The 27,055-nt window shown below is 43.4% G+C and overlaps 1 protein-coding gene across 2 annotated transcripts in view; it reads right to left on the minus strand.

The window, feature by feature from the left end:
- Window positions 1-27,055, minus strand: part of TIMM17A (translocase of inner mitochondrial membrane 17A) — a 63,590-nt gene that overhangs the window by 7,135 nt on the left and 29,400 nt on the right. Inside the window, exons 3-5 of one of the 2 annotated variants that reach the window (XM_069238951.1) lie at window positions 26,246-26,309; window positions 17,585-17,713; window positions 17,104-17,214 (exon numbers count right to left, since the gene is read on the minus strand). In XM_069238951.1, coding sequence (XP_069095052.1) covers window positions 17,104-17,214; window positions 17,585-17,713; window positions 26,246-26,309 — 304 coding nt within the window. The remainder of the gene's footprint in view (window positions 1-17,103; window positions 17,215-17,584; window positions 17,714-26,245; window positions 26,310-27,055) is intronic. The other variant, XM_069238952.1, reaches the window with a different exon arrangement.

Genomic DNA, 27,055 nt, shown 5'->3' on the forward strand with positions numbered 1-27,055 from the left:
TCCGACATGCGACCCCCACACTTGTGACAAGGTTTAAAACCTGATTTCTTCGGTAGAGACATTGTAACTAGACAACAAGAACACCTTCGAAACAGTAACTGTTCGGGAGCCAGGAAAAACCATTAGCACCAAAGGCGCAGAAAAAAGGGAAACCAACGTCAGCACGCCGGCGAGGACTTCTTATTGCCACGATGGCATCAGACTGAGTTGCGTGCGGAGCTGTGCAACTGTTACGTCTTCGTCTACGTGAAGAGCAAGGAAGAAAATTTCCATCGAATGCTGGAGCATTGGGAGAATTCATAAGGTGAGGAATCCACAGGTAGTTGTATCCATAAGAAATAGTTGTTTACTTACATGGAAAGTACAAGTGCCTTGCAAACAAAGGGCCTAAATTAAAGGATTTTAATTATTTACAACCGACAGTAATAATTGTGAATTTTGTTTTGCATGGAAGGAGTGAGAGATGAGGAAAAGTGTAGGCAAACATTCCAGACTAGTTCATCCATAGCACATTGCCCATGGACTGTGGGTAGGAAACATGGAGGGAAACCTTTGGCATTTTGCATTTTTCGGGAGTGACAAATAGGTCTATTTGCGGGTATGTGGTAGTAGAGGAGCAGGAATGTGGGTGGAGTGCCCACTCATGGACCTCAAGCTAGGAGGTTTAGTTGATGGCGAATAACTTAATGCCAAATCTTCTGCACCAGTGCTGAAAGCGGAGGCGAGCGTCTGCCACAATGTTTCTGTGGGTAGTATATGTTGGTTATGTTGTCTGTTTGTATTACAACTACCTTGCACTGCATGTCCTGGAATAAGGCTAGGTGAATGGCAAGAAGTTTGAGGTATATGTGAAACCCCTCCTGCTGCGGTGACCAGAAACCCTGAACTGTCATGCTGTGGAGATGCCCTGCCACCAGCCAAAGAGAGCTGCACAAGTGCTGATGGTCACTTCTGGAACTTGGTCTGTAAAGTGCCAGTGAAGGAAGGAAGGACCTAGCCTAGCAAATCAGGATCTACTGTCCCTACTGGAGCAGGATCAAGAGTGATTTGCCTATGGCTAGTTCCAAACTAAGGTGGTATGGTGGTCAAAAGAACGACTGCCAGTGATTAGACAAATTGCAAGCATTCCTCCCATAAACCTTTGCTTACTGGAAGAAGGATTTACAGAATGCCTTGGTAATGACGTAAACATCATGCATCACTCTTACTTCCTTCAATCAAAACTAAAAAGTGTATTACTTCATTAATCATCAACACCAATAACTGTTGACATTCAATCTGCAAATATCTAAAACAGTACACTGAAGACCTTACTCTTTAGGTCCCATCTTCAGAATAATTTACCACCAACAGTACCAAAGAACTATGGCTTTAAGATGTCCTGCAGCACAGAACCTGCAAAATGGCAATCCCTTTTCACCTCTGAATTCAAGTAATAGTACTTGCAAAAGGTGCAAAGGGCAGCCAATGTCGCCGCCTTACACATCTGAGCCACAGGGATACTCCTGGCTAAAGCTGAAGTACAAGATTTTACCCTAGTTTTGCCCAGTGGCAATTTTCTTTGTAAGAACATTGCATATCTTGATGTCTGAAATTACTAAGTGGGATGTAAGGTTATTTTCTTGATTGTTCTGCCCTTCTTGAGGACTGTATTCCCCACAACTCAGAAGCTAACTGCACTTCTATTAGCTTGAGTATGGCATAGTTTCTTACCTGTAATCATAGCCCTCGCTCTCAGGAGAATCTCAATTGAAATCATGAGCACTAAATAATCCCACCCACATACAGGGACCAATGAGCAGTTTTTTTTCAGGCCAAATCAACTTAGTCTTTCTTTGGAAAGGCCAGGAGACATAGGTGATACACGTGTTACATTTTGCAGCCTTTAAAACAGGCTACACTGCCAATCTTAATGAATTACATTAAAAATTAGAAGGTAAAAGAGGGTCATACCCTCAAAAGTGACAAATAAAATGAAAAGTGGACTCTTAAATACGCCCCCAGGAATGCTTTCTACTTATTTTTTAAAGTAAGAAATAGGTTAATATATTGCAAAGTAGCTGCAAAGGCTGCTGCATTGTAAACAATGAGACAAGAACACTCCGTCTTAAAAGGCCTCTTGCCCTCATGTGTCCCATCATGCTCTTAAGGTGACAATTTGCTCAGTTCTAGGTGATGAGCGAATTAGCACAGTAGAATTAATCACTTTTATCCCTTCCCTTGGGGAGGACTGCTTATGTCTTCAATGGCGAATCCCTCAAGAGAACTAGGATTAGAAGTAAGAAACCATTCCTTCTCTCTCAGAGGATTTCCATTGATATTCAAACACACTGAATAAATTAGTAAGCTCATCCTAAATAATTCTACAAGGGAGGAGATAAAAAAGGAAAAATGCAGTCAGGCAAGTTCCTCAGAGAAGCTTGACATACTTGAGCATAACCAAGACAATAACGTCTTGTAAATGTGTGAACCAATCTCCAAGTCACAGCTTTGCAAATCTCTGCAAGTGGGATGTTTCTAAGTAATGCAACAGTAGGGATCCCGCCCCTGCTGGAATGGGCTCTTGGTTTACCAGGCAAGGTTCTGTTAGCCTTCTGATAACAAAGGATTATGTAGGAGATAGTCCATCTAGACAAGGTTAGCTTAAAAGTGGCAAATCCAGTCTGCAAAGGACCATAGTTTACAAAAAGCTGTTACTTTCTTAAAGACTTTGTTCTATGAAGGTAGAACTTCAAAAGCCTCCTAACATTGAGAGTATGGAGAGATTTTTCTGCAGGAAAAGAAGGATTCTGAAAAAATGTAGGTAATATAATAGTCTGAGTGACATGAAAATCCGACTCTACTTTGGGAAGGAATTTAAGATGGGTCCTCATCACTACTCTGTTGCTGTTCTATGAGCACAAGTAATGGCTACCAAGAGGGATGCTTTCTAAGGTTAAGTGTTGGACACAAGCCTTACGAATGGGTTAAAAGGGAGAATCCATAAGGCGAGAAAGGATAATATTCAACTCCCAGGGAGGAGATCATCTTCTGAGAGGAGAATATATCTTTTAATGCCTTGCAAGAAATTGTTAACTACAGGAATTTTGAGAAAAAGGACATTTGTGAAGGACATTTTTGTTAAGCTGTGACTGCTGAGAGATGAACTCTAATAGAAGAGAATGAAAATGTCACTTACCCAGTGTACATCTGTTCGTGGCATCAGTCGCAGTAGATTCGCATGTTCTGCAATAGCTCGCCATCTGGTGTTGGGCCGGAGTGTTACAAGTTGTTTTTCTTCGAAGAAGTCTTTCGAGTCACGGGACCGAGTGACTCCTCCTTTTGTCTCCATTGCGCATGGGCGTCGACTCCATCCTCGATTGTTTTTCCCCGCAGAGGGTGAGGTAGGAGTTGAATTGTAGTAATAGTGCCCATGCAATGGAGTGACTAAGTATGCACTTATTTAAGGTTGAGATGATACATATATAAATAATTGAAGGTAACTTCCAAACTGCTACAGGCTCCCGGGGAGGCGGGTGGGCACATGCGAATCTACTGCGACTGATGCCACGAACAGATGTACACTGGGTAAGTGACATTTTCAGTTCGATGGCATCTGTCGCTGTAGATACGCATGTTCTGCAATAGACTAGTAAGCAGTTATTTCCCCAAAAGCGGTGGATCAGCCTGTAGGAGTGGAAGTAGTCTGAAATAATGTCCTTAATACAGCTTGACCTACTGTGGCTTGTTGTGCGGATAACACGTCTACACAGTAGTGCTTGGTGAATGTGTGAGGCGTAGACCATGTGGCTGCCTTACATATTTCTTGCATTGGGATGTTTCCTAGAAAGGCCATGGTAGCACCTTTCTTTCTGGTTGAGTGTGCCCTTGGTGTAATGGGCAGCTGTCGTTTAGCTTTAAGGTAGCAGATTTGGATGCATTTAACTATCCATCTGGCTATACCTTGTTTTGAAATTGGGTTTCCTGCATGAGGTTTTTGAAATGCAATAAAGAGTTGTTTAGTCTTTCTGATGTTCTTTGTTCTGTCAATGTAATACATTAATGCTCTTTTGACATCTAATGTATGTAGTGCCCTTTCAGCTACGGTATCTGGCTGTGGAAAGAACACCGGAAGTTCCACTGTTTGATTTAGATGGAACGGTGAAATAACCTTTGGCAAAAATTTAGGATTGGTCCTTAGGACGACTTTATTTTTGTGTAGTTGTATAAAAGGTTCCTGTATAGTAAACGCCTGAATCTCGCTTACTCTTCTCAGGGAAGTAATGGCGATGAGAAATGCCACCTTCCAGGTTAGGAACTGTATGTCGCAGGAGTGCATGGGTTCAAAAGGTGGACCCATAAGTCTAGTTAGGACAACATTTAGGTTCCATGAAGGAACAGGTAGTGTTCTTGGTGGTATAATTCTCCTAAGGCCCTCCATGAATGCTTTAATGACTGGTATTTTATATAGGGAAGTTGAATAGGTAGTCTGCAGGTATGCAGATATTGCTGCAAGGTGAATCTTAATGGAAGAGAAAGCTAGGTTAGATTTTTGTAAGTGAAGCAAGTAACCCACTACATGTTCTGGAGTTGTGTGTAATGGTTGTATTTGATTAATATGGCAGTAGCAAACAAACCTCTTCCATTTACTTGCATAGCAGTGCCTGGTGGATGGCCTTCTTGCTTGTTTTATGACTTCCATACATTCTTGGGTAAGTTGTAAGTGCCCGAATTCTAGGATTTCAGGAGCCAGATTGCTAGATTCAGCGATGCTGGATCTGGGTGTCTGATCTTTTGGTTGTGCTGTGTCAACAGATCTGGCCTGTTGGGCAATTTGATGCAGGGTACCACTGATAGGTCTAGCAGCGTTGTGTACCAGGGTTGCCTTGCCCAAGTTGGTGCTATCAATATGAGTTTGAGTTTGCTTTGACTGAGTTTGTTTACCAGGTAAGGAAGGAGAGGGAGAGGAGGAAAAGCGTAAGCAAATATCCCTGACCAGTTCATCCATAGGGCATTGCCTTGGGATTGTTTGTGTGGGTATCTGGATGCGAAGTTTTGGCATTTTGCGTTCTCCCTTGTCGCAAACAAGTCTATCTGAGGTGTTCCCCAGAGTTTGAAATAAGTGTTCAGTATTTGGGGGTGAATTTCCCATTCGTGGACCTGTTGGTGATCTCGAGAGAGATTGTCTGCGAGTTGATTTTGTATCCCTGGTATAAACTGTGCAATTAGGCGAATTTGGTTGTGAATTGCCCAATGCCAAATTTTTTGTGCTAACATGCTTAACTGCGTGGAGTGCGTCCCTCCCTGCTTGTTTAGATAATACATTGTTGTCATGTTGTCTGTTTTGACGAGAATGTATTTGTGAACTATTATTGGTTGGAAAGCTTTTAGTGCTTGAAAAACTGCAAGAAGTTCTAGGTGATTGATATGCAGTTTTGTTTGATGTACGTTCCATTGTCCTTGTATGCTGTGTTGATCGAGGTGTGCTCCCCACCCTGTCATGGAAGCATCTGTTGTTATTACGTATTGTGGCACTGGGTCTTGAAAAGGCCGCCCCTTGTTTAAATTTATGTTGTTCCACCACAGAAGCGAGAGGTAAGTTTGGCGGTCTATTAACACCAGATCTAGAAGGTGACCCTGTGCTTGAGACCACTGTAATGCTAGGCATTGTTGTAAGGGCCTCATGTGCAGTCTTGCGTTTGGGACAATGGCTATGCATGATGACATCATGCCTAGGAGTTGTAATACCATCTTTGCTTGTATCTTTTGTGTTGGATACATGCGTTGTATGATGGTGTTGAAATTTTGAATTCTTTGTGGACTTGGAGTGGCTACTCCTTTTGATGTGTCTATTATGGCTCCCAGGTATTGTTGTACCTTGCGTGGCCGAATCTTGGATTTTGTGAAATTGACGGTGAACCCTAGTTTGAAGAGGGTTTGTATGATATGATTTGTGTGATTTGAGCACTCTATTAACGAATGGGCCTTGATTAGCCAGTCGTCTAGATATGGGAACACATGTATTTGCTGCCTTCTGATGTGTGCAGCGACTACCGCTAGACATTTGGTAAAGACTCTTGGTGCGGTTGTTAATCCGAAAGGCAGTACCTTGAATTGGTAATGTATTCCTTTGAATACAAACCTTAGGTATTTCCTGTGCGATGGGTGAATTGGTATATGGAAATAAGCATCCTTGAGGTCTAAAGTTGCCATGTAGTCGTGCAGCTTTAGCAATGGCAATACTTCTTGTAGTGTGACCATGTGGAAGTGGTCTGATTTGATGAAAGTGTTGACTACTCTGAGGTCTAGGATTGGTCTCAGTGTTTTGTCCTTCTTTGGTATCAGAAAGTACAGTGAGTAAACTCCTGTGTTTATTTGTGTGTTTGGCACTAATTCGATTGCATTCTTTTGCAATAGTGCCTGCACTTCTATCTCTAGGAGATTGGAATGGTGTGTTGTTAAATTTTGTGCTTTTGGTGGTATGTTTGGAGGGAACTGTAGAAATTCTATGCAGTAACCATGTTGGATAATTGCTAGAACCCAAGTGTCTGTAGTGATTTTCTCCCATGCTCTGTAATAATGACCTATTCGTCCCCCCACTGGTGTTGTGTGGAGGGGGTGAGTGACATGTGAGTCACTGTTTAGTAGTAGGGGTTTTGGGGCTTTGGAATCTTCCTCTATTTCTAGGGAATTGCCCTCCTCTATATTGTCCCCGAAAACCTCCTCTATACTGTCCTTGGTAACTGGACGGTGTGGCTTGTGAGGTGCTGGCTTGTGTGCTTTGACCCCGAAACCCCCCTCGAAAGGGCGTTTTACGGAATGAGCTGTAATTCCCTCTGCTCTGCGGGGAGTAGAGTGCGCCCATGGCTTTGGCAGTGTCCGTATCTTTTTTGAGTTTCTCAATCGCTGTGTCCACTTCTGGACCGAACAGTTCTTTTTCATTAAAAGGCATATTGAGAACTGCTTGTTGAATCTCTGGTTTAAATCCAGACGTTCGGAGCCATGCATGCCTTCTGATAGTTACAGATGTATTAATTGTCCGTGCAGCTGTATCTGCAGCGTCCATGGAGGAGCGGATCTGGTTGTTGGAGATGGCCTGTCCCTCCTCAACCACTTGTTTTGCCCTATTTTGGAAGTCTTTGGGCAGATGTTCAATGAGATGTTGCATCTCGTCCCAGTGGGCTCTGTCATAGCGCGCAAGTAGTGCCTGGGAGTTCGCGATGCGCCACTGGTTTGCAGCTTGTGCTGCGACTCTTTTACCAGCTGCATCAAACTTGCGGCTTTCTTTATCTGGGGGTGGTGCATCTCCAGATGTGTGAGAGTTGGCCCTTTTCCTAGCTGCTCCTACAACAACAGAGTCTGGTGGCAGCTGTGTTGTGATGAAAGCCGGGTCTGTAGGAGGCGGCTTATACTTTTTTTCCACCCTTGGTGTGATTGCCCTACTTTTGACCGGGTCCTTAAATATGTCTTTTGCGTGCCGGAGCATACCAGGGAGCATAGGCAGGCTTTGGTAGGAGCTGTGGGTGGAGGAGAGTGTGTTGAACAGGAAATCATCCTCGACCTGTTCTGAGTGGAGGCTTACGTTGTGAAATTGTGCTGCTCTAGCCACCACCTGAGAGTACGCGGTGCTGTCTTCTGGTGGAGATGGTTTTGTAGGGTATGCCTCTGGGCTGTTATCTGACACTGGGGCGTCGTATAGGTCCCATGCGTCCTGGTCTTGGTCACCCTGGCTCATGGTGGTGTGAGCTGGGGAGTGTGATGGCGTTTGTGCTGGTGAAACGTTAATCACGGGCGGAGGAGAGGGTGGTGGTGTAACTCTTTTCACCACTTTTGGTTGTGGTGCTTGTTCCGTCTGGAACTCCAACCTTCTCTTTCTCCTAATGGGGGGAAGGGTGCTTATTTTTCCTGTCCCCTGCTGAATGAAGATACGCTTTTGCGTATGGTCCGCATCAGTTGCTTGTAGCTCTTCCTCAAACCTATGCTTCTGCATTTGGGAGGTTAGCGAGTGCTCTTCTGTATAAGAGCCTGAAGCTGGGTCGCTTGCAGTTTGTTTCGGCGTCGAAACTGTGTCTGCGTGTTTTTTCGGCTCCGAGGTGACTTTTTTCCTTTTCGGGGCCGAAACCTCTCGGCGTCGATCTGTTTCGGTGCCGCTGTCTCGGCGTCGAGCCGTGTCCACACCGGCATCTCGGTGTCGAGGCTTGTCTCCAGCACTTTCTCGGTCCCGAGAAGGCTGCGTGCCGGTGTCTCGACCGGAGTCGGACGATCTCGGCACTGTTTGGGCCTTTTTCGGTGCCGACGGTCGGTCACCGATTTTATGGGTTGAGCCATGGCCTGGTGGCAGTGGCGTCCCCTGGGCCTTGTAAATGTTTCTTTGTGTGGTTTTCGACGTCTTACTCACGGTTTGTGTATCGTCGAATCCTTCGGAGTCTGAGTCTTGGATCGAGAAGGTACCTTCCTCTTCCTGTTCCTCGAACTCCCGTCGGGCTGTCGGTGCGGACGCCATTTGAAGTCTTCTGGCTCGACGGTCTCGGAGTGTTTTTCGGGACCGGAACGCACGACAGGCCTCGCAGGTGTCTTCGCTGTGCTCAGGTGACAGGCACAGGTTGCAGACCAAGTGTTGGTCTGTGTAGGGGTATTTATTGTGGCATTTGGGGCAGAAACGGAACGGGGTCCGTTCCATCGGCGTTCTTCAGCACGCGGTCGGGCCGACCAGGCCCCGACGGAGGATCGAAAAATTACCCCGAAGGGCACCGGAGCTCTTCGATCTTCGATGCGGTGTTGAATGTAAGTATGCCGATCCCGAACGCAACAATACCGACGAAAATCTTCCGAAATTAACTATTTTTTCTGTTCCGAAACTCGGAGCGACAGGAACACGTCCGAACCCGATGGCGGAAAAAAAACAATCGAGGATGGAGTCGACGCCCATGCGCAATGGAGACAAAAGGAGGAGTCACTCGGTCCCGTGACTCGAAAGACTTCTTCGAAGAAAAACAACTTGTAACACTCCGGCCCAACACCAGATGGCGAGCTATTGCAGAACATGCGTATCTACAGCGACAGATGCCATCGAACATGCTCTTTTCCTTTAGCCAAATGGAGGAGGTCTGGAAAAACAGCCTGTTTGTGACAAGTAAGAGAATTGACATTGTTCTGAGAACACCAGATACAGAATCTCTTCCACTTGAAAGAATAAGAAGCTCGAGTGGATGGTCTTCTGGCTTCTCTCAGCACATCTAAGCATTCCTCAGGGAGGTTTACGTAGAAATATTGTATGGGTTCAGGAGCCATGCAGTCAAGTTCAGCGAGTGAAGGTCAGTATGTTGAATAAGGCCTCCTTACTTCTAAAGAAGATACTGTCTGTATGGCAGCTTCCTGTGTGGGCATTCAGAGATGGAGGAGATCCAGGAACCGCCACAGTCAGTGGCACTCCGAAGCAATGAGTCACTCTGGCCTTCCAGTATGACAGAAAGGCATAAAGTAATCTGCCCGGCCAGTCGATCGAAAGGGCATTCTGCAATGTTCCTGGTTGGTAAAACCTCAAGGCAAGGCTTGGGCATTTATTGTTTTCTCCATCTGTGAAAAGATTTATTTGAAGAAATCCCCAATCCAAAAAGATGTTATGAAGAACGAAGTCATGTAACACCCATCTGTGCCTTTCATGAATGATTCTGTTGAGAGCGTCTGCTTGAACGTTCTGTATTCTTGTTTGATGGACTACTGTAATTTTGAGATTCCCGAGAATCCAGAGTAACCTTTTGCAGATTGTTTGTGCTTCTAGGGAAGAAGTGTTGTATCTCACCCCGTCTGCTTGTTCAGATAATGCATAGTTACTGTATTGTCAGTCTGAACAAGGAGAAAGTCAGTCCTGGTTGAAGGGAGAAAAACCTTTATGGCTAGATGCACCGCCCTCAGCTCTAGCAGGCTGATGTAGTAGGGCTGTTCTTTCTGAGACTACGGGTCTGATTTAGAGTTGGGTGGAGGGGGTTTACTGTAGGAAGGTAGCCTCTTTCTAGCCTTGTTACCCTCACTTTTGGCCTGTTTGTGAGTATATGTCAGGGTGTTTTTACTGTCTCACTGGGATCCTGCTAGCCAGGACCCCAGTGCTCATAGTGAAAACCCTATTTGTCAGTGTGTTTTATATGTCTCACAGGGACCCTGCTAGCCAGGGCCACAGTGCTCATAGGTTGTGGCCTGAATGTGTTCCCTGTGTGGTGCCTCACTGTGTCACTGAGGCTCTGCTAACCAGAACCTCAGTGCTTATGCTCTCTCTGCTTTTAAAATTGTCACTGCAGGCTAGTGACAATTTTAACCAATTCTGATTGGCACACTGGAACACCCTTATAACTCCCTAGTATATGGTACCTAGGTACCCAGGGTATTGGGGTTCCAGGAGATCCCTATGGGCTGCAGCATTTCTTTTGCCACCCATAGGGAGCTCAGACAATTCTTACACAGGACTGCCAGTGCAGCCTGAGTGAAATAACGTCCACGTTATTTCACAACCATTTTACACTGCACTTAAGTAACTTATAAGTCACCTATATGTCTAACCCTCACTTAGTTAAGGTTAGGTGCAAAGTTACTAAGTGTGAGGGCACCCTGGCACTAGCCATGGTGCCCCCACATTGTTCAGGGCAATTTCCCAGGACTTTGTGAGTGCGAGGACACCATTACATGCATGCACTACATATAGGTCAATACCTATTTGTAGCTTCACAATGTTAACTCCGAATATGGCCATGTAACATGTCTAAGATCATGGAATTGTCCCCCCCATGCCAAATCTGGTATTGGGATGCCAATCCCATGCATCCCCGGGGCTCCAGCATGGACCCCGGGTACTGCCAAACTAGCTCTCTGGGGTTTTCACTGCAGCTACCACTGCTACCAACCCTCAGACAGGTTTCTGCCCTCCTGGGGTCTGGGCAGCCCAGTCCCAGGAATGCAGAACAAAGAATTTCCTCTGAGAGAGTGTGTTACACCCTCTCCCTTTGGAAATTGGTGTGAAGGGCTGGGGAGTAGTAGCCTCCCCCAGCCTCTGGAAATGTTTTGAAGGGCACAGATGGTGCCCTCCTTACATAAGCCAGTATACATCAGTTCAAGGATCCCCCAGCCCCTACCCTGGCACGAAACTGGAAAAAGGAAAGGGGAGTGACCACTCCCCTGTCCATCACCACCCCAGGGGTGGTGCCCAGAGCTCCTCCAGTGTGTCCCAGACCTCTGCCATCGTTATGCAGAGGTGTGAGGGCACAATGGAGGCCTCGGAGAAGCCAGTGCCAGCAGGTGACATCAGAGAACCCTCCTGATAGGTGCTTACCTGGTTAGGTGGCCAAGCCTCCTCTGATGGCTATTTAGGGTCTCTCCTGTGGGTTTCTCTTCAGAAAACGAATGCAAGAGCTCACCAGAGTTCCTCTGCATCGCTCTTCGACTTCTGCCAAAGATCGACCGCTGACTGCTCCAGGACGCCTGCAAAACCGCAACAAAGTAGCAAGAAGACTACCAGCAACATTGTAGCGCCTAATCCTGCTGGCTTTCTCAACTGTTTTCTGGTGGTGCATGCTCTGAGGGCTGTCTGCCTTCACCCTGCACTGGAAGCCAAGAAGAAATCTCCCGTTGGTCGACGGAGTCTTCCCCCTGCTAACGCAGGCACCAATCTTCTGCTTCACCGGTCCTCTGGGTCCCCTCTCATCTCAACGAGCCTGGTCCCTGGAACACAGGAGCTGGATCCAAGTGACCCAGACAGTCCAGTGGTCCTTCTGTCCAAATTTGGTGGAGGTAAGTCCTTGCCTCCCCACGCCAGACAGTAATCCTGTGTACTGCGTGAACTGCAGCTGCTAGGGCTTCTGTGCACTTTTGCAAGGAATCCTTTGTGCACAGCATAGCCCAGGTCCTCAGCACTCTGTCCTGCTTTGTTCAACTCGCTGAGTTGACCACGGACTCCGTGGGTCCCTCCTTTGTAGTGTTGAGACGACCACCGTGCTCAGATTTCTTGAACGCCTGTTCAAGTGCTTCTGTGGGTGCTGCCTGCTTTTGCGTGGGCTCTGTGCAGCTGAGTGCCCCCTCTGTCTCCTCCTCCAAGGGGCGACCTCCCGGTCCTTCCAGGGCCCGGGCAGCACCCATTTTCTTCAACCGCGACCTTTGCAGTTACCAAGGCTTTTTGTGGTCGTTTTGCGTGGAAACAACTCTGCATCCTCCAGCACGCCGTGGGACATCTTCTCTGCAAAGCAGAAGATCCTGTCATCTTCCGTTGTTGCAGAATCTTCAGCTTCTTCAACCCGGAGGCAGCCATTTTGCACCTTCATCCGGGATTTGGTGGGCTCCTGCCCTCCCCTTGACACTTAAGTGACTCTTGAACTTGGTCCCCTTCCTTTGCAGGTCCAGGAATCCGTCTTCAGTGCTTTGCAGTCAGTTTTTGTCTTTGCAGAATCTCCTATCACAACTTTAGTGTGTTTCTGGTGAAGTAGGGTAACTTTACTCCTACTTTTCAGGGTCTTGGGGTGGGGTATCTTGGACACTCAGTGTTTTCTTACACTCCCAGCGACCCTCTACACACTACACTAGGCCTGTGGTCCCTAAGTGGTTCCATTCCACTTTCTTAGTATAAGGTTTGTGTTGCTCCTAATCCTATTGCATCCTATTGGCTTCTACAGCGTTTGCACTACTTTTCTAACTGTTTACTTACCTGATTTTGGTTTGTGTGTATATTTTGAGTATTTTACTTACCTCCTAAGGGAGTATATCCTCTAAGATAGTTCTGACACATTGTCACTCGGAGTATTGTGATTTTTATGATATAGTGATATATGATATAAGTGGTATAGTAGGAGCTTTGCAGGTCTCCTAGTTCAGCCTAAGCTGCTCTGCTATAGCTACCTCTATCAGCCTAAGCTGCTAGAACACTACTAATCTACTAATAATGGATAACTGTACCTGGCACAAGGTGTAATTACCATCAGGTACCCACTGCAAGCCAGGCCAGCCTCCTACAGTTACTACATCACAAACACGGCGGATACCCCGTTCCCCGTATTACACCTTCATGGAGCCTATAGGACTTGTAATACGGCAGACGGGATATCCCTCACATTTGCAAGGGAGTAACTCCTCTGCCAAATTCTAAATCAGGCCCTACATGCCTTGTATTTGTAGATGGTTCATGTGAGCACCTGAACCTGTTAAGAAGGCATCTGTTACTATGGTTTCAGATGGGATGTCTTGGTAAAAATTAATTCCTTTGTTGGTAGATTCTCTGAGGTACCACCATTTGAGTGATTTTATTGCATGAGTTGTTAGTATCACTCTGTCTTTCCATCTTCCGGAGAGCGGATCACATTGATCTTTCAGACACTGTTGGAGAGGCTTCATGTGGAGGCATCCACTTGGGACCAGAAACATGCCACTGAACACAGAAAGGAGGAGATTTGCGTCCCCCGTTGGATGGGTTGTTTTCTTCAGATTGCAGTATTTCCGAAAGATAGATAATCATATCTTCTCCAAAGTAAACACTTTTTTGTGTACTGTCTAGAATGGCACCCAGGTAGTGCAGGGATTGAACAAGATTTGAGTTCGATTTTTCGTGATTCACGTGTAGAACCAAGTGTTTGCGAGTCATGAAAGTTAGATGATAACGTTGACTTACTTGATGATAGGAAGATGTGTAGAAGAGACAATCATCCAGATATGGAAAGACAAATATTTTCAGTTTTCTGAAGTGGGCTGCTACTATCGCCATGCATTTGGAGAAAGTTAAAGGTGCGGACTTGAGGTCGAAAAGACATTGCATTGGTGGTAGTCTGTTCCTACAATGACTTCAGGAATTTTCAATGTTTGTTAGCTATCAGGATGTACAAATAGGCTTCCTGAAGGTCTAGCAGCATAATCAGTCCCCTTAATGGAGTTGAGGGCAGATCTGATTTTTGTTTTGTTTTTTGCAAACCCACATGCTCGTTTTCTTCAGATCTAAAATGGATCTATACTCAGTTTTGGGCCCTTTTATTTTCACCAGAAAGTAACAAAAATAAATTACCATTCCTTTGCGTTGAGAAGGTGCAAGAGGATGGAAACTTCTTGTTGCAGTTTTCCCTGCTGGAATTGATGGTGGTGGATACTTTAATCTGAGACAGTATCCATACTCTACAATATTCAGAGACAACTTGTTGGTGGTTACTTTTTGCTACTCTTGTAGAAGTGTTTGCACTACTTCAGTTATGTCAGAGTATGGCAAGCGCTGAATGGTGCAAGGGAAGGTCTGAGAAGGTCCAATGGAGCTTGAAGGTGCCCCAGAAGGGACTACACCTAAACCTGAGCATCTGAAATGTAACATTGAGAGAAAAGACAAGATCCACACCAGGAGAGAACAGAGGTGGCTTGATGTTCTGAGGTGGCATCGAAAAGGACAGTGAGGGCTGGGGTTTGGTAGAGGGTCCTGGTGGAGGCACCGCTGCAAGTGTGGTGTCCTCGGAGACTGGGACCAACTCTGGCTCGGGCCACAACTTCACAGGAAACGGAACACCTCGGAGACTTGCCTTACAAAGAAAAACAATACTGATATTTTTCTTATGTTTTGGCACTTCTTCCAGAAGATGTAGAAGAAGAAGAGGTAGTCAACTTAGATCTTGACCGGCATCAATCATAAAGGGCCTTTTATTATTATTAATATTATTATTTTTTAATGGCCTTCTTAGACATACAGAGGCAAGAGTCACAACTGTGTGTCATGTTCTAATCCCAAGCACCAAAAACAAATGGTATGAGTGCCTGCGATAAACATCCAACCCTCACACAATCCCTATATGCCTTAAACCAAAAATGTTTTTGGGGGTGGGGAAGGGTAGGAGGCACGCATACCTAGCACTGCACGAATTTACAAGAACAATTTTGTGAGCGAACTAGAGCAAGACAGCAAGCTTCAGATTTGTCTCATAGGGTGTGGAAAAAGTAACTCTCATCAAATAGCTGGAGTGGGTGAATTATAGCTCCAATGATCATACTGTGACATCTATAGCACTAACATGGACCCAGTCCCTTTTACCTATATAGAAGAGCTATTGAAAGTTTCTGGTTCCAATCTGGCGCCTGTGATATTCAAAACATGAAGAATATGCAGGTAGACGTGTTCATCAGAAGTATGACAGTGCTTAAACAAGAAGATGCTATAAATATTTCCGTTGTATCAGAGCAGTTCACGGGAACCAGAAACTGCCATAAGCAGAGTCCTGGAAAATCCAGAGCTCTGCTATGATCTGAAACATGGATTAATGTGAATTTGAATGAGTTCATAGTATGAGATTAGAACATGACTTCACAAACTGTAGGGTGGAGGGACCTGAATGTATATGTTAATTTCAGCAAAATTAAAGTACTAAGGCATATGTTCTCGAAAATTAAATTTAAAAACATTTTACAAGTTCAAATTAACAAATGGGGACAAAACAAAAAGAGATCTACTTATATGAAGATTCACCATGATGTGACCTCATAAACTGGCCCAAATCAGGGAGATGAGTGCTAATCAAGTCTTAAAAATTATTGTGTTGATAAACACAATAATATCCGAGTACAATGATAAACAACATCAGACATATAAACTTTATTTGATGATGAATTGTTTAGAATTAGAGATCAATAATTTCTACAAGAGAAATCAGCGCACAACCCGGTGTTATGAACACTGAACTATGTATGATGGATGTTCTGTTTAGTGATGTTTTAGTGTGCTTTGATTCAGAGAATGAGTTTAGTAAATCATTTCTACATTATTTACAAAAAAACATAATTCTCCTGATGAAGAGCATATAGATCAATGCTGCAAACAAAATGTGGCTCTGTACATTTATAAAAAGAATGATACGAAATATTCAAATAAAACAAAATATGTAAAAAATTCAGTTTAATTTCCCTATTGTGTGTTCAATATACACACATGCCACTAATGTCAAATCCATAAAGGCTTCACTGAATGGAACCAAATGTTCCGCCAATGATGCCATTTGCTTAGAATTGCATTCATCAAATTACATTTTAACTTCTGCAGACAGCAGGACTACTTTGAAAACACTTATGTCTTTTTATGAAAAGACAAGAATACAAACTCTTCAACCGGATAATAGATTTGGCCATGTGTCCAGTCTGCTGCATTGTCAGATGAGAAGCACCGAGAGAAAGGTTTTCAACTCCAGCTTGAGCTTTTGGAGCACTGACATTGTATCATGAGGGATTGTGCCTTCTGCAGGAGGAATGATGTGCTCCTACTTGTGCTTTTTGTGATGCTTCTTCTGATGGGCCTATTGTGATTTTTGCTATGCTTTTAATGATGGATGAAATGTCATCTGCACTCTCTTTCTTCTGAGGAGACTTACCAGGAATAGGCTCCTGCCTATGTGCTTTCTCCAAGAAAAGTTTAGCATCCAGTGATTCAAGGTCTCATTGTGCATAAGCGCACACTTATGCAACATACTGACTTCTTGTTAACCAGCTGTGCAAATCTGAGCTAGACCATGTGGAACACAGTTTGAACTCTAAAAATAGGAAATGGGCTGAAAGAAGGTACACTGTCCAAAATTTGTAAGAAAATGTTGGAAACCAAAGAAAGGAACTCTGAACCAGTGTTTCGAGTATGCTGGAGAGAAGATCATTGGTTAATGCTCATTGTCATACCCAACCGATTGCTAGAACCATGTCTATAGAGACTCTTGGGTACCACCTGCTGCTATTGGAGAGTTTTGCTAGGTAACCTTCATCTTCAATTAATATCACAAATACAATTAGGTTAAGGGGTTTGCCTAAAACATTGCCGCACTCTGAAACAGGAATATATCAACACAATAATGTGAACTGATTCTCACTTAGATCATTGATGCCAGGGAAGAGACTGGATTCATGTTAAAATTCCAATTGGTATTGCCAAACTGCCGACTGTCAAATAACGCATGGTTTAACTTTGAAGAATCAAAGAGTTCCTATGTTTATTTTTAAAGCAATGGAAAATGTCAGTTTCTGTGTAGAATTGTGTTGGAGAAAATTAAGTTACCTGGTTGACACCCTCATCTTTCTGTTTTGTAGAGGTCGGCCCACAATTCTAACATTATCATCAATATACAATAGAGATCACAAAGTCCATACCGTTTGGAAACTGTGTGGAGGCAAATCTTGTTAAAAGAATTCCCGCTCCTTCAATCAACGCTAAAAGAACACCCCCCACAGCAGCAGAGCCAGCCATTGCAAGTGGTCCGTCTAAGAAAAATTGACAGCAGAAATAAATACATACGTTAGGATATTATGCAGTAGTGTTCTTAAATCTAAACAAAGCAAGCCAGCAGATATTATCTTGTAAACACTGTTTTCCTCTTCAGAGGAAGAGTGAGCCAAATGTCATTATTGATATGGACAATGGCATAAATAACTCCTGAATCTAGCCGCTCAATTGCAGGGACTTTTTGAAGACACCTGGACAAAAGCTGCAGGACAAACACTTCTATACAACATACACAACAATTTAGGATAATATCGACAAATGGGTTCATGGACAATGTGTATGGACCTCTAAACACACAGGCATACTATTGAGTTTCTCACATTAGCTGAAAAACAAAACAGGTCATACTTCTTGTAGCTAATATAGCTCCTGTTAAGGCCCCACTTGTGATGGAGTTCCAGGGGTCTTCTTTGCCCCTTAATTTCACCATACTGCAGTCAATCATGGAGAACAAACCACCCCAGATGGCAAAACTACCTAAGTAAAGAAAAATACAAAAAAAAAAAAGTAATTTTAGGTACAAAACAGCTATAATCACAAATCACTTGCTATGCTGAAAATATATGGAATACTTAATACAGATGGATTACATGCAGAGTTAATAAAGTTATTCAGTATTTATTATCCTTATAGTGCACATAGCAGGTAACTCAGACTTTCCGTATGCAATGGGTTTTTTCTTTGTACTCAAAAAAGAAATGGTTACTTATTTGTACTCCTGATTGTGTATCCTAAGAAACTTCTACGAAGTAATACATGTTAGAATAATTTCCCAAGGCTTGTGGGTACCTCCAGACATACATAGGATAGGAGAGGATGAAGTTTCAAGCATCTCTAATGAAGGGACTAACAAAGGCAAGGTTTTTATTAATTTTAAGACTGATTTCTGCACTGGAAAACAATAACAAATTGGTACCTAAATGTCTGATTAGAAAAATACAGCCTGATGGACATTAATATTAAGAAAACTAAATAGCATCTTATCCCCTTAATGATCCAGGTCCTTCCATACCCCATGATGCTTTGAACTGGTAGCCAGACCCTTCAGGATTTTGCGATTTGTAAAACAATCTGTAACCTGGTGTTTTGTAAAAGCCTGTGCTTTTTTTTTTTTTACAAAAGTGCCTGTGGAATTCACAGAATGTGCCCCTTCACTTTTATTGGCCCAGCGTCTAAAACAAATTTGCGCTCGCCTCCCATCTGCCATGCAGCAAACCTTTGGGGACAAAATATATACATATATTTTAAATGGAGTCGGCACGCCACCCCTGAATAGAATTATTTGATCAAAACTGCCAAGGTGAAGACCTGGCGGCATAAACTCTTTAAATAATGTACTGGCATTGATTCTCCTGATCTGGCTGACGATAGGTGTTGGAAAGTGTATTACTGGTAAGGGCATTTAAGTACCGACACTTAGCAATAGGCCACTAACCTCCACTTACGTCCAGTAAGGTCTCAATAAATTAAACCCAGCTCAACCCTTGGTAGCTTGGCAACTAGCGACAAGGCTTAACTTAGGAGACAAGTGTGTAAAGCATTAAAAATCACATATCAGTAAATAAGTAAAACACAATAAAACTCCAACACCAATTTATAAGAATAGAGTATATTTTTATCTTTAAAATGACATGGAAGCAAATAAAATCAGATTAGGGGTACTGGAGATATGAATTTTTAAAGATTTACTGTTTTCTAGCGCATAGAAATGAAAAGCGCCAATCTGGTCATTTGGTCGCACCTCAACTGGGGCGAAGTCAAAGTTTGAGGATGACTGCGATGGAGCCCTGCTCGGCTACAGCAAGCGAGAGGCCTCGGTCAAAAGTTTTCTTGAAGATTTTCTTCAGCTAGACGAAGTCGCCAGTCCAATCCGACCTTCATGGAGCCCTTCCTCGGATACGCGTCGCGGAAGCCCTTGGCAAAAATATCTACTTTCAGACTTAGATGACTTCCTTAGATGAAAATCCTTCGACTGGGCCGAACCTGAATCTTGATTGGATCGGATTATTAGCAATGGCTTGTCCTTTTTCCACTACTTGTTATGCTCTTTTCTGGTGTTCCTTTGGGAGGTATTGAAGGAACTCCTGCATCTCGCCCCAATGTGCCCTATCATACCTGGCTAAAAGAGCCAATTCTCCACTGATTTGCAGCATGAGTTGCTACTCTTTTGCCTGCTGCATCAAATTTGCGGCTTTCTTTATCAAAGGGAGGAGCATCCGATGTGGACTAGCTATTTGCCCGTTTCCTGGCTGCACTGACCACGATAGAATCTGGTGGTAACTGCTGTGAAATAAAGACTGGATCAGTTGGTGCTGCTTTTTATTTTTTGTCTATTCTAGGTGTCAATACCCTGGCCTTTACTGGTTCTTTGAAAATGTCATCTGCATGTTTTAACATACCCGGTAACGTTGGCAAACACTGATATTGTTTATGAGTTGAGGAAAGAGTGTTAAATAGAAAATCCTCTTCTATTGGCTCAGACTGCATCTGTACATTGTGATAGGTGGCTGCTCTGGAGATTACCTGATTATAGGCGGTGGTACCCTCAGGTGGAGAAGGTTTTGGGGGATACAAATCAGGATAATTGGATGGGATTGGGTCAGAGTCATACATATCCCATGGAACCATGTTGTAAATACTATCACCCATATAGTCCCCATGTGAAGAAGCACAAGATTGTGTGGGTGAAGTTGGTGGTGGTGGAATATGAGGTGGTGGAGAAGAGGGAAGATAAGGCGAATGCGGTGGAGAAAGCGGTCTTTGGCTTATCTTTATGTTTAAAGATCTTCGCCAGTAATGAGCCAGTTTCCAAACGTTCTTGGAATGCTAGTTTCCCCTTTGTAATTGGAGGAGGGGAGGCAATAATCTTTTCAGTCTCTTTCTGGATTTGAATCCTCCTTTGTTTTTGATCCATGACCTCAAGAATGTGTCTAATGTCTGTTTCATCTGTCTCCTGTTCTGAAGATGAAACCTGTTTGCTGCCCTCTAAAGAATGCTCCGAAAGCTTAGTGGCAGCATGCTTCATACAGGCCGAAAAAGTGGTCTGATAAGTAGGGTAACTTTTTTTTGGGTCTGATGTTTTGACTCCCTAGAGGAGTGTGTGGATGTTTCGGCTCCAATGTGGCATGAGGCCGTCTCGGTTTCAAAGTGGAAGCCTCCATCATTCGATGCCGAAACAGGTGTGACAGTCTGTTCATGGGAGTGAGTCTTGGCCTTTTTCGGCGCCAAATCCGAGGGTCGGTCGACGATATGTTGTTTTACGGTCAAACCATGGTTAGCAAGCAGTGGTAGACCCAAGGTCTTCTGTGATTTTTTAGTTTGTTTTTGATGGGAAGGGGCTGGTGTACTCATGTACTGTGCCGCAGGGAGTATCTGGCTGTCCTCATCTGAATCTCGGACTGAGTCGGAGTCTAGAATGGGGACTGCAGCCAGTGCCTGTTCCTCACCAAAGATGTTGGGCGTTTGTTCTGTGGACTTTGACGCCATCTCTAACCGCCTTGCTCTTCGATCCCGGTAGGTATTCTTTGATCGAAAGGACCAAAACGCCTCGCAGGGCTCTTCTTTGTGGTCGGGAGAAAGGCAGAGTTTGCACACCGAAAGCTGGTCGGTGTAGGGGAACTTGGCGTGGCACCAAGGAAAGAATCGAAATGGAGTCAGATCCATGAGCCTGTGACTCAGTAGGCCCAAAAAGGCCTGAGAAGGGCACAGGTGCCCGAAATGGCATTTAATCCATCTTGATGCTACAATCGGATCGAGTGTAGTCAGAAACGCCTTAGAAAACAATACTGATGTTAAGGAAAAATGAAGAGAAAATCAGATAGTACTGAACCAAAAGCACTGGAATGAGAGGGGACAATTACGAACCCGACCGCGGAAAGAAAACAATCTAACAAAGGACTTGATGCCCATGAGCACTCTCACCGAGAGGAGGAGTCACTCAATAGTGTAACTCAGGGGAAAAAAAAAAAACCTTCTTCAGAGAAAAACAACCTGTAACACTACAAGCCCAACACTAGATGGCGATATATGCACAGCATATACACCTGCGGCTACACATCCCATTGAACGTACACACACACACCCCTCCCCCCCCCCCTTAGGTGAGCTGCTTCGGTATCATGCACTTAAAGTCAGAGAAGCAGACTTCAGGCTGAACAGGAGGACCACATCAGTTGTAAGAAGTACTACAAACTATAGGACTCTCTTGGACCCTTTTTTTTTTTTTTAGAACAAGAAAGCACCTCGAGTAAAGATCTTTCTCTCTGTGAGGGGGAATTAACAGTTTTAGAGAACTCCCTGCCAATCCCATGCCATACCGTGAAGTAGGTAACTGAGATGGAATGAAAAGGAGTCATTGTCAGAGTCCTACCTGATGAATTGCGGACTGTGACTTGTTACAAGACCCTTGGTTTTTCTGATAGGAGTATCTCTGATTTTGTTGATGATGCTGCTGGAACCGTCTCTTTGCTTGTATTGGTACTTAAAAAAACGTTTTCCGTTAGGCTAATAACGCTTAACTCTCAGCTTAATTTTATTCTCTGCATCTCCTTTTGTGTGTGTTTGCTAAAGAGAGCAGAGCCTGAGAACAAAAGACTAAGCAGAGTATTACCGTATCAATAGCCTGCATTTGTTAGCTCTGCAGAGTCAATTATTTAATTGATCACACTGTTTGAAAGGGGTAGTCCTTCTCGGACAACCTCTCTGAAGTCCTATCTATGCTCTTTTGGCAGGTCATCTGTGAACCACTGTAGACTATCCCGTTATTCTCTGTTGCCTCAGTCTAAAATTACAAATACATTACTGTTTGGAGCACAGTAGCTGCAGTACCACAAACTAAAGTGTCTTTCCCAATACATTCATCCTACTCTCTTTCTCGGAGAAGGTGCTCGTGTGCCTGGAGCTGAAAATGGATACATAAACAATAACAGAGCCATTTTTGGGATCTGACCTCAAAAAGGCAGGGTTGTATTGTGGAAGCTTGTACTTTTCAAGCATGTGGTGGCTGCTTTCACCATACCCAGATTCAGACACTTTTCCTCCAGTGTTTTCAACAACCCTGGGACTAGAGGCACTAAGAGTCTATATCAAACCCTAGGTTGTAGTGTTCCCCCGATAATGAAGACCGAAGTCTGCAAGGTTTCCAAAGGATATTCGATTTTGTTGCTTCTTAGAGCCAAGCTATCACAAAATGTAGTGAGGTTATTTACTAGAGAGATTCTGAAGAGAGTTGGAGAGCTACTCAGGATGTTGGAGCATCAGAGGAGAACGTGCCATTATCCAAATGACAGGATCTCGCAGGAAACCGCAAAGTAGATCTCTTGTGCATACATTTTTTTGAGGCTATTCCGAACCCCTTGACAGGAGAGGAACAATCACATAAGGAATTGTTGGAGGCATTGACTGCCTCAGAAGAATACAGTCCATTTTTTATTTTATAAGAGACATAGAAGTCTGTCTCCTTACAAAAGTATATATCGGAGCGATAGGAGCGTCCCATGAACTTCAGAAGGACAGGTTAACATACAGAAGGCAACAAAGGTTCAACTAGGTATCATTAAAAAAGAAAACAATGATATACTGTGTAGAAAGTAATGATTTACATCTACGAAAAATGAATTGTTTGAAAATGGAGATCTTTTTTTGCATCTCTTTTAATGTATTCAAATTGTCAAATATGCACACTTAAGGTCTACACATAAGATTTTTATAACAGTGTTTACAGTGCTCTGTGAAGTGAGTGATCAAAGTGCAAATGAAAGGAGCAAAAAACAAAAATGGGAGTAGACATAGGAGTACCACGACGGAAGCATCAATTAATCACAATCAGTGTCTATTCAGTTATCAATTTAGCCAAATATGAATTTTCTTCTGGGCTGAAGAATTTCTTTAAAAGTCCTTATGCCGTATTTTGTTGATGTTTCGGGTTGGGAGGGCTTTACTTGTGGCTAATCTCAGTGTGGTTCATGTATGCTTTTATAAGTGAGGTCAACGGTCTAAGAACCAGAAACGTGGCACAAAAGATGCGTATGCCAGAAAGCCCTCCTCTGACACCCAGCCCTGGGCCCGAATCAGCAGGGGGTGAAACGTCAGTTGGGTAAAGGGCGGTGAAATCAGAGACTGAGCACAGTGATTGAATTACAAGGGCTGCTTGATAGATGGATTACTGAACAAGTGTTAGTTGTGCCCTGGGACACTGTAGTGTTCAGACCTTTCCAGCCATTCTGCATCGGGGTCCTCCTAGAGAAGTTCGAGGGAGTTTAGTTCCTTGTTGTCTCCAGGAATTTCTGCCAGGGGACACCCTAACTGGTTTGGCACCCTGTGTTGTTCGGTAACTCATCTATTTTGTAATTCTGTAATTTTTAAAAGGCCTTTAGAGTTATCTGCTTTTGTTTTCTGAAAACATATTAATAGTCTAGCCTCTCTGTTTTTGCTAAAAAGGTCTGATAAATGTCACAGTCCTCTGCCTTGTGAGAAGGATGAGGACAATACACTCCTCGTGGAGGTCTTCTAAATTAATCCTCAGCTTCCCACAGGTAAGTTCTACAAGGTCTGAAAAGATCCCTTTTGAGGACTCTGGCATCCTTTTCCATCAGAAATCACAGATAAATGAAAACAGAAATAAGTTTATAGGTGAAGCCTTGATGATAATGACTAAGTACAAGACATGAAAAAGACTGAGCAGACCTCAAAAGGACTCCCTTCACACGAGAGAACTAAAAATGTAATATATACTGACCTCTGTGTAGTATTTGTTATACAGCTACCTGACTTTCTGAAGTTGATTTTTTTTTTTTTTTTTTTTTTTATTAATGTGAAATACCCACTAGTACGACCATGTATTAGTTGTAGGACTTTTAGCTCAACACAGGGGATGATTTAAGTATATGTATCTATGAAAGATTCAATGCTGGAGACAGTTGCTATTAGAAACGCTGCTGACAATGTAATCTTTCCTCTTTAGACTTTTTTTTTTTTGCCCAAGACCTCATTCCAAGGGACTCCTTAGGTGCAGAGTCTTACCTGGGGGGCCATGTTACTCTGTAGCTTAACCTTCCTTAAAATTACTTTGCAGACTGATACTTTAATGTCCTTTTTTTACGTTTTAGACCAAATACACTGTTTGAGACCTGGAAGGTAGACCACACACATTTGGTAAGGGTCTTTCGTAGCCTTTTTCCTCCCATAAGAGGGACCCTTCACAAACCATGAAGGCACTGTGACAGGAAAAAACAGGATGAAAAGCTACAAAAAAAAAATTCTCTAAAGGATTCTTACGTTAAGGATGTCGAATTAAGTAAACAATCAGAAAAAAAAAGATATTCCTCGGAAGAGTAGGGAAAAAAAATAACAGCCAGAGTGTTCAAAGATCACACTCATATGAGCCTGAAGAACGTACTCAGAGGCAACCGCCAGTGCTAGGCATGGAAACCAACGGACACTCAGGATTACATATGGATTAGACACTGCATCCCTGCTGAAGCAGCAGGTATTCAGTTAACCAAGAATCACAGAGACCTTGAAGGTGTAAGATGTTTGCTCCAAGTACACTCCTTATGCAATGAGCCAACTGCGTGCAAGATCACATTCTGATATGTGAAGGCAGGATTCTATCTACAGGGCGTGAACTGACTTCATAGGATTCTTCTAGGTAGTAGATCTTCTAGGTACGAAGTCCTCTGAGGCCACAAATACCAGTGAAACTAAGGCTGCACGCAACATTGTTCGACATAGGAGTTCTATGCATAAACATACAATTTTTCTACATATTTCCAGTTAGAGAGCCCACCGACTCAAGCAGAATGGATAATAGGACGGAGGTATTTTGGAGAAAACCTTCATAGGCCCCCGTGTGGAAGCTACAGCATGCAAATTCAGCTGCTTTAACAATGTGATAATGTTTTAACTCTCTCCGTAAAGAGGATATTTGGAACAGGAATAAGAAATAGTCCAAAACGTTACCAAAACAAGTGGCTACAATCATTTGAACTATGTCCCACAGAGGAAGTTGCAGTTTTGACCAGTGCTCAAAGTCGAATTTAGTTTATTCCATCATAAAACATAGGCTGCCATCCATCATACTATCACCACCATTTAGTATTTACTTTGTGCATGTAGGGGATTTTTCATCTTTCCTGGGGACAGACTGTAGGCTCTCCCACTGATATGTTGAAATGTGGGTGGTGGTAAATGAGGTGAGGGCAACCTAGCAATGGTTGCATTTCCCACTTCATAGATTTTGGCTTCCAAGGCATCTTAATGTGGGATTAACCATTCCTACTTTGCCTCGTAACAGAGCATAATGTGTGGCCCCTTTATAGGGAGGAATGTCAACCCTTCACCCATTGCATCCTTATATGTAAGAAAAGACTTTCTGGTACTTAATCTTAGTGCAGACTGACAATAACCCTTCCTTATATGCCCCAGCGAAGCTGAAAGGTAAGTGGTGGTAAAGGAGGTGGGGCTGAGCATCTCTGTTTTGGGGGATGAGGGAGGCAAAGGCACACAGTGAGTGAAATGAGGGAACAACAGTGTGAGAAACACTGAGAAATATGGGGGCCAGAGAGGCTAGGCTGAGACAGAAAATTAGGCATGTGAACTGATCATTGGCAAGCAGGAACAGGGGATATGAAGGTGTGGTATCAGTGAGGTGCTGGGTCAGTAAGTTATGTCCTCAACATTAGGTGTGAGCCGACTAATAATGAATGTATCCAAAGAAGTGACTGTATGGTGTAGTTTTAGTTTTGTGCTTTACGTTTTCTGGATTGTATCATTTCAACTCATTTGGAAATTGTACAGCCTCAATATTTTAGGGGACAAATTAACTGCAGCATGTTTTGGGGCATACCATTAGTAGATAATGCACATACAAAAGTACAAACACACTTATTTTCATAAAACCTCAACAGTCATATTTAAACGATCACATATATTTATTTATCTAGTCTGGACCCTTAGCATGTCAGCTACACTTAGGTACCTAAAACCAAAGTACCCGAAAATTGCAATTACCTCCTAACTGCGGTGCTCGTGTTTTAATTGCAAGCATACTCCCTCTCAGGCGATGATTGACTCCCTAAAATTAGGAAAACAAGGAAATGTCACAACGACATTGAAATAAACAAATTAGTTCTTTGAACTGGATGGGAATAAAATATTACATTTCATCACAGTGCATGTGAGGACTCAAGTTATTTTAAATGAGATCAGTTTACTAATGTTCAGTTTTGACGGACAAGTGACTATTGATATCAAAACTAGAACATTGCATTACGGTATCACTAAAAGCCACAATTTTTTAATCACTGGCAAAAAGTACTCAACATAACTATAGATCCTCCTCATATCACATATTTAAACAACACAAGGATGCAACAAGCAATCTGTGTCCAATAGAAGGAAAGAGTATAACGTTTCATATTCAACACAAGTTATTGCACACACGATTAACCAACAGTAATAATCCAAGTCCAGAGTAACCACTTTATGGAGATACAAATTTATGAATTAGAAACACTGTAGACACTTCGACTGGCAGTGATCTGTTGGATCCAGTGAACACAACTAAGTGCTATTAACTTAACAGGGAAAGAATTTGTAGTTGTTCAGTAATTCAAAGGATCCATGCACATCAAAACACCAGTCGCTTAGAAGGATTAGAAAAGGACCAGAACCCTCCTTCCAAATATTTTAATCCCTTCCATCATGCAAGGGACAGACATGTGTAATGTGACAGATTCCACTTGAGGTCAGCTGGAAACATATGTGGCGTACTCCAGGGCTCCTCTCTATAGGCTAGTCCTATACTTAACCTAGCACTGG

Source organism: Pleurodeles waltl, chromosome 6 (genome assembly GCF_031143425.1).
Source record: "Pleurodeles waltl isolate 20211129_DDA chromosome 6, aPleWal1.hap1.20221129, whole genome shotgun sequence".
In the NCBI taxonomy this organism is placed as follows: domain Eukaryota; kingdom Metazoa; phylum Chordata; class Amphibia; order Caudata; family Salamandridae; genus Pleurodeles; species Pleurodeles waltl.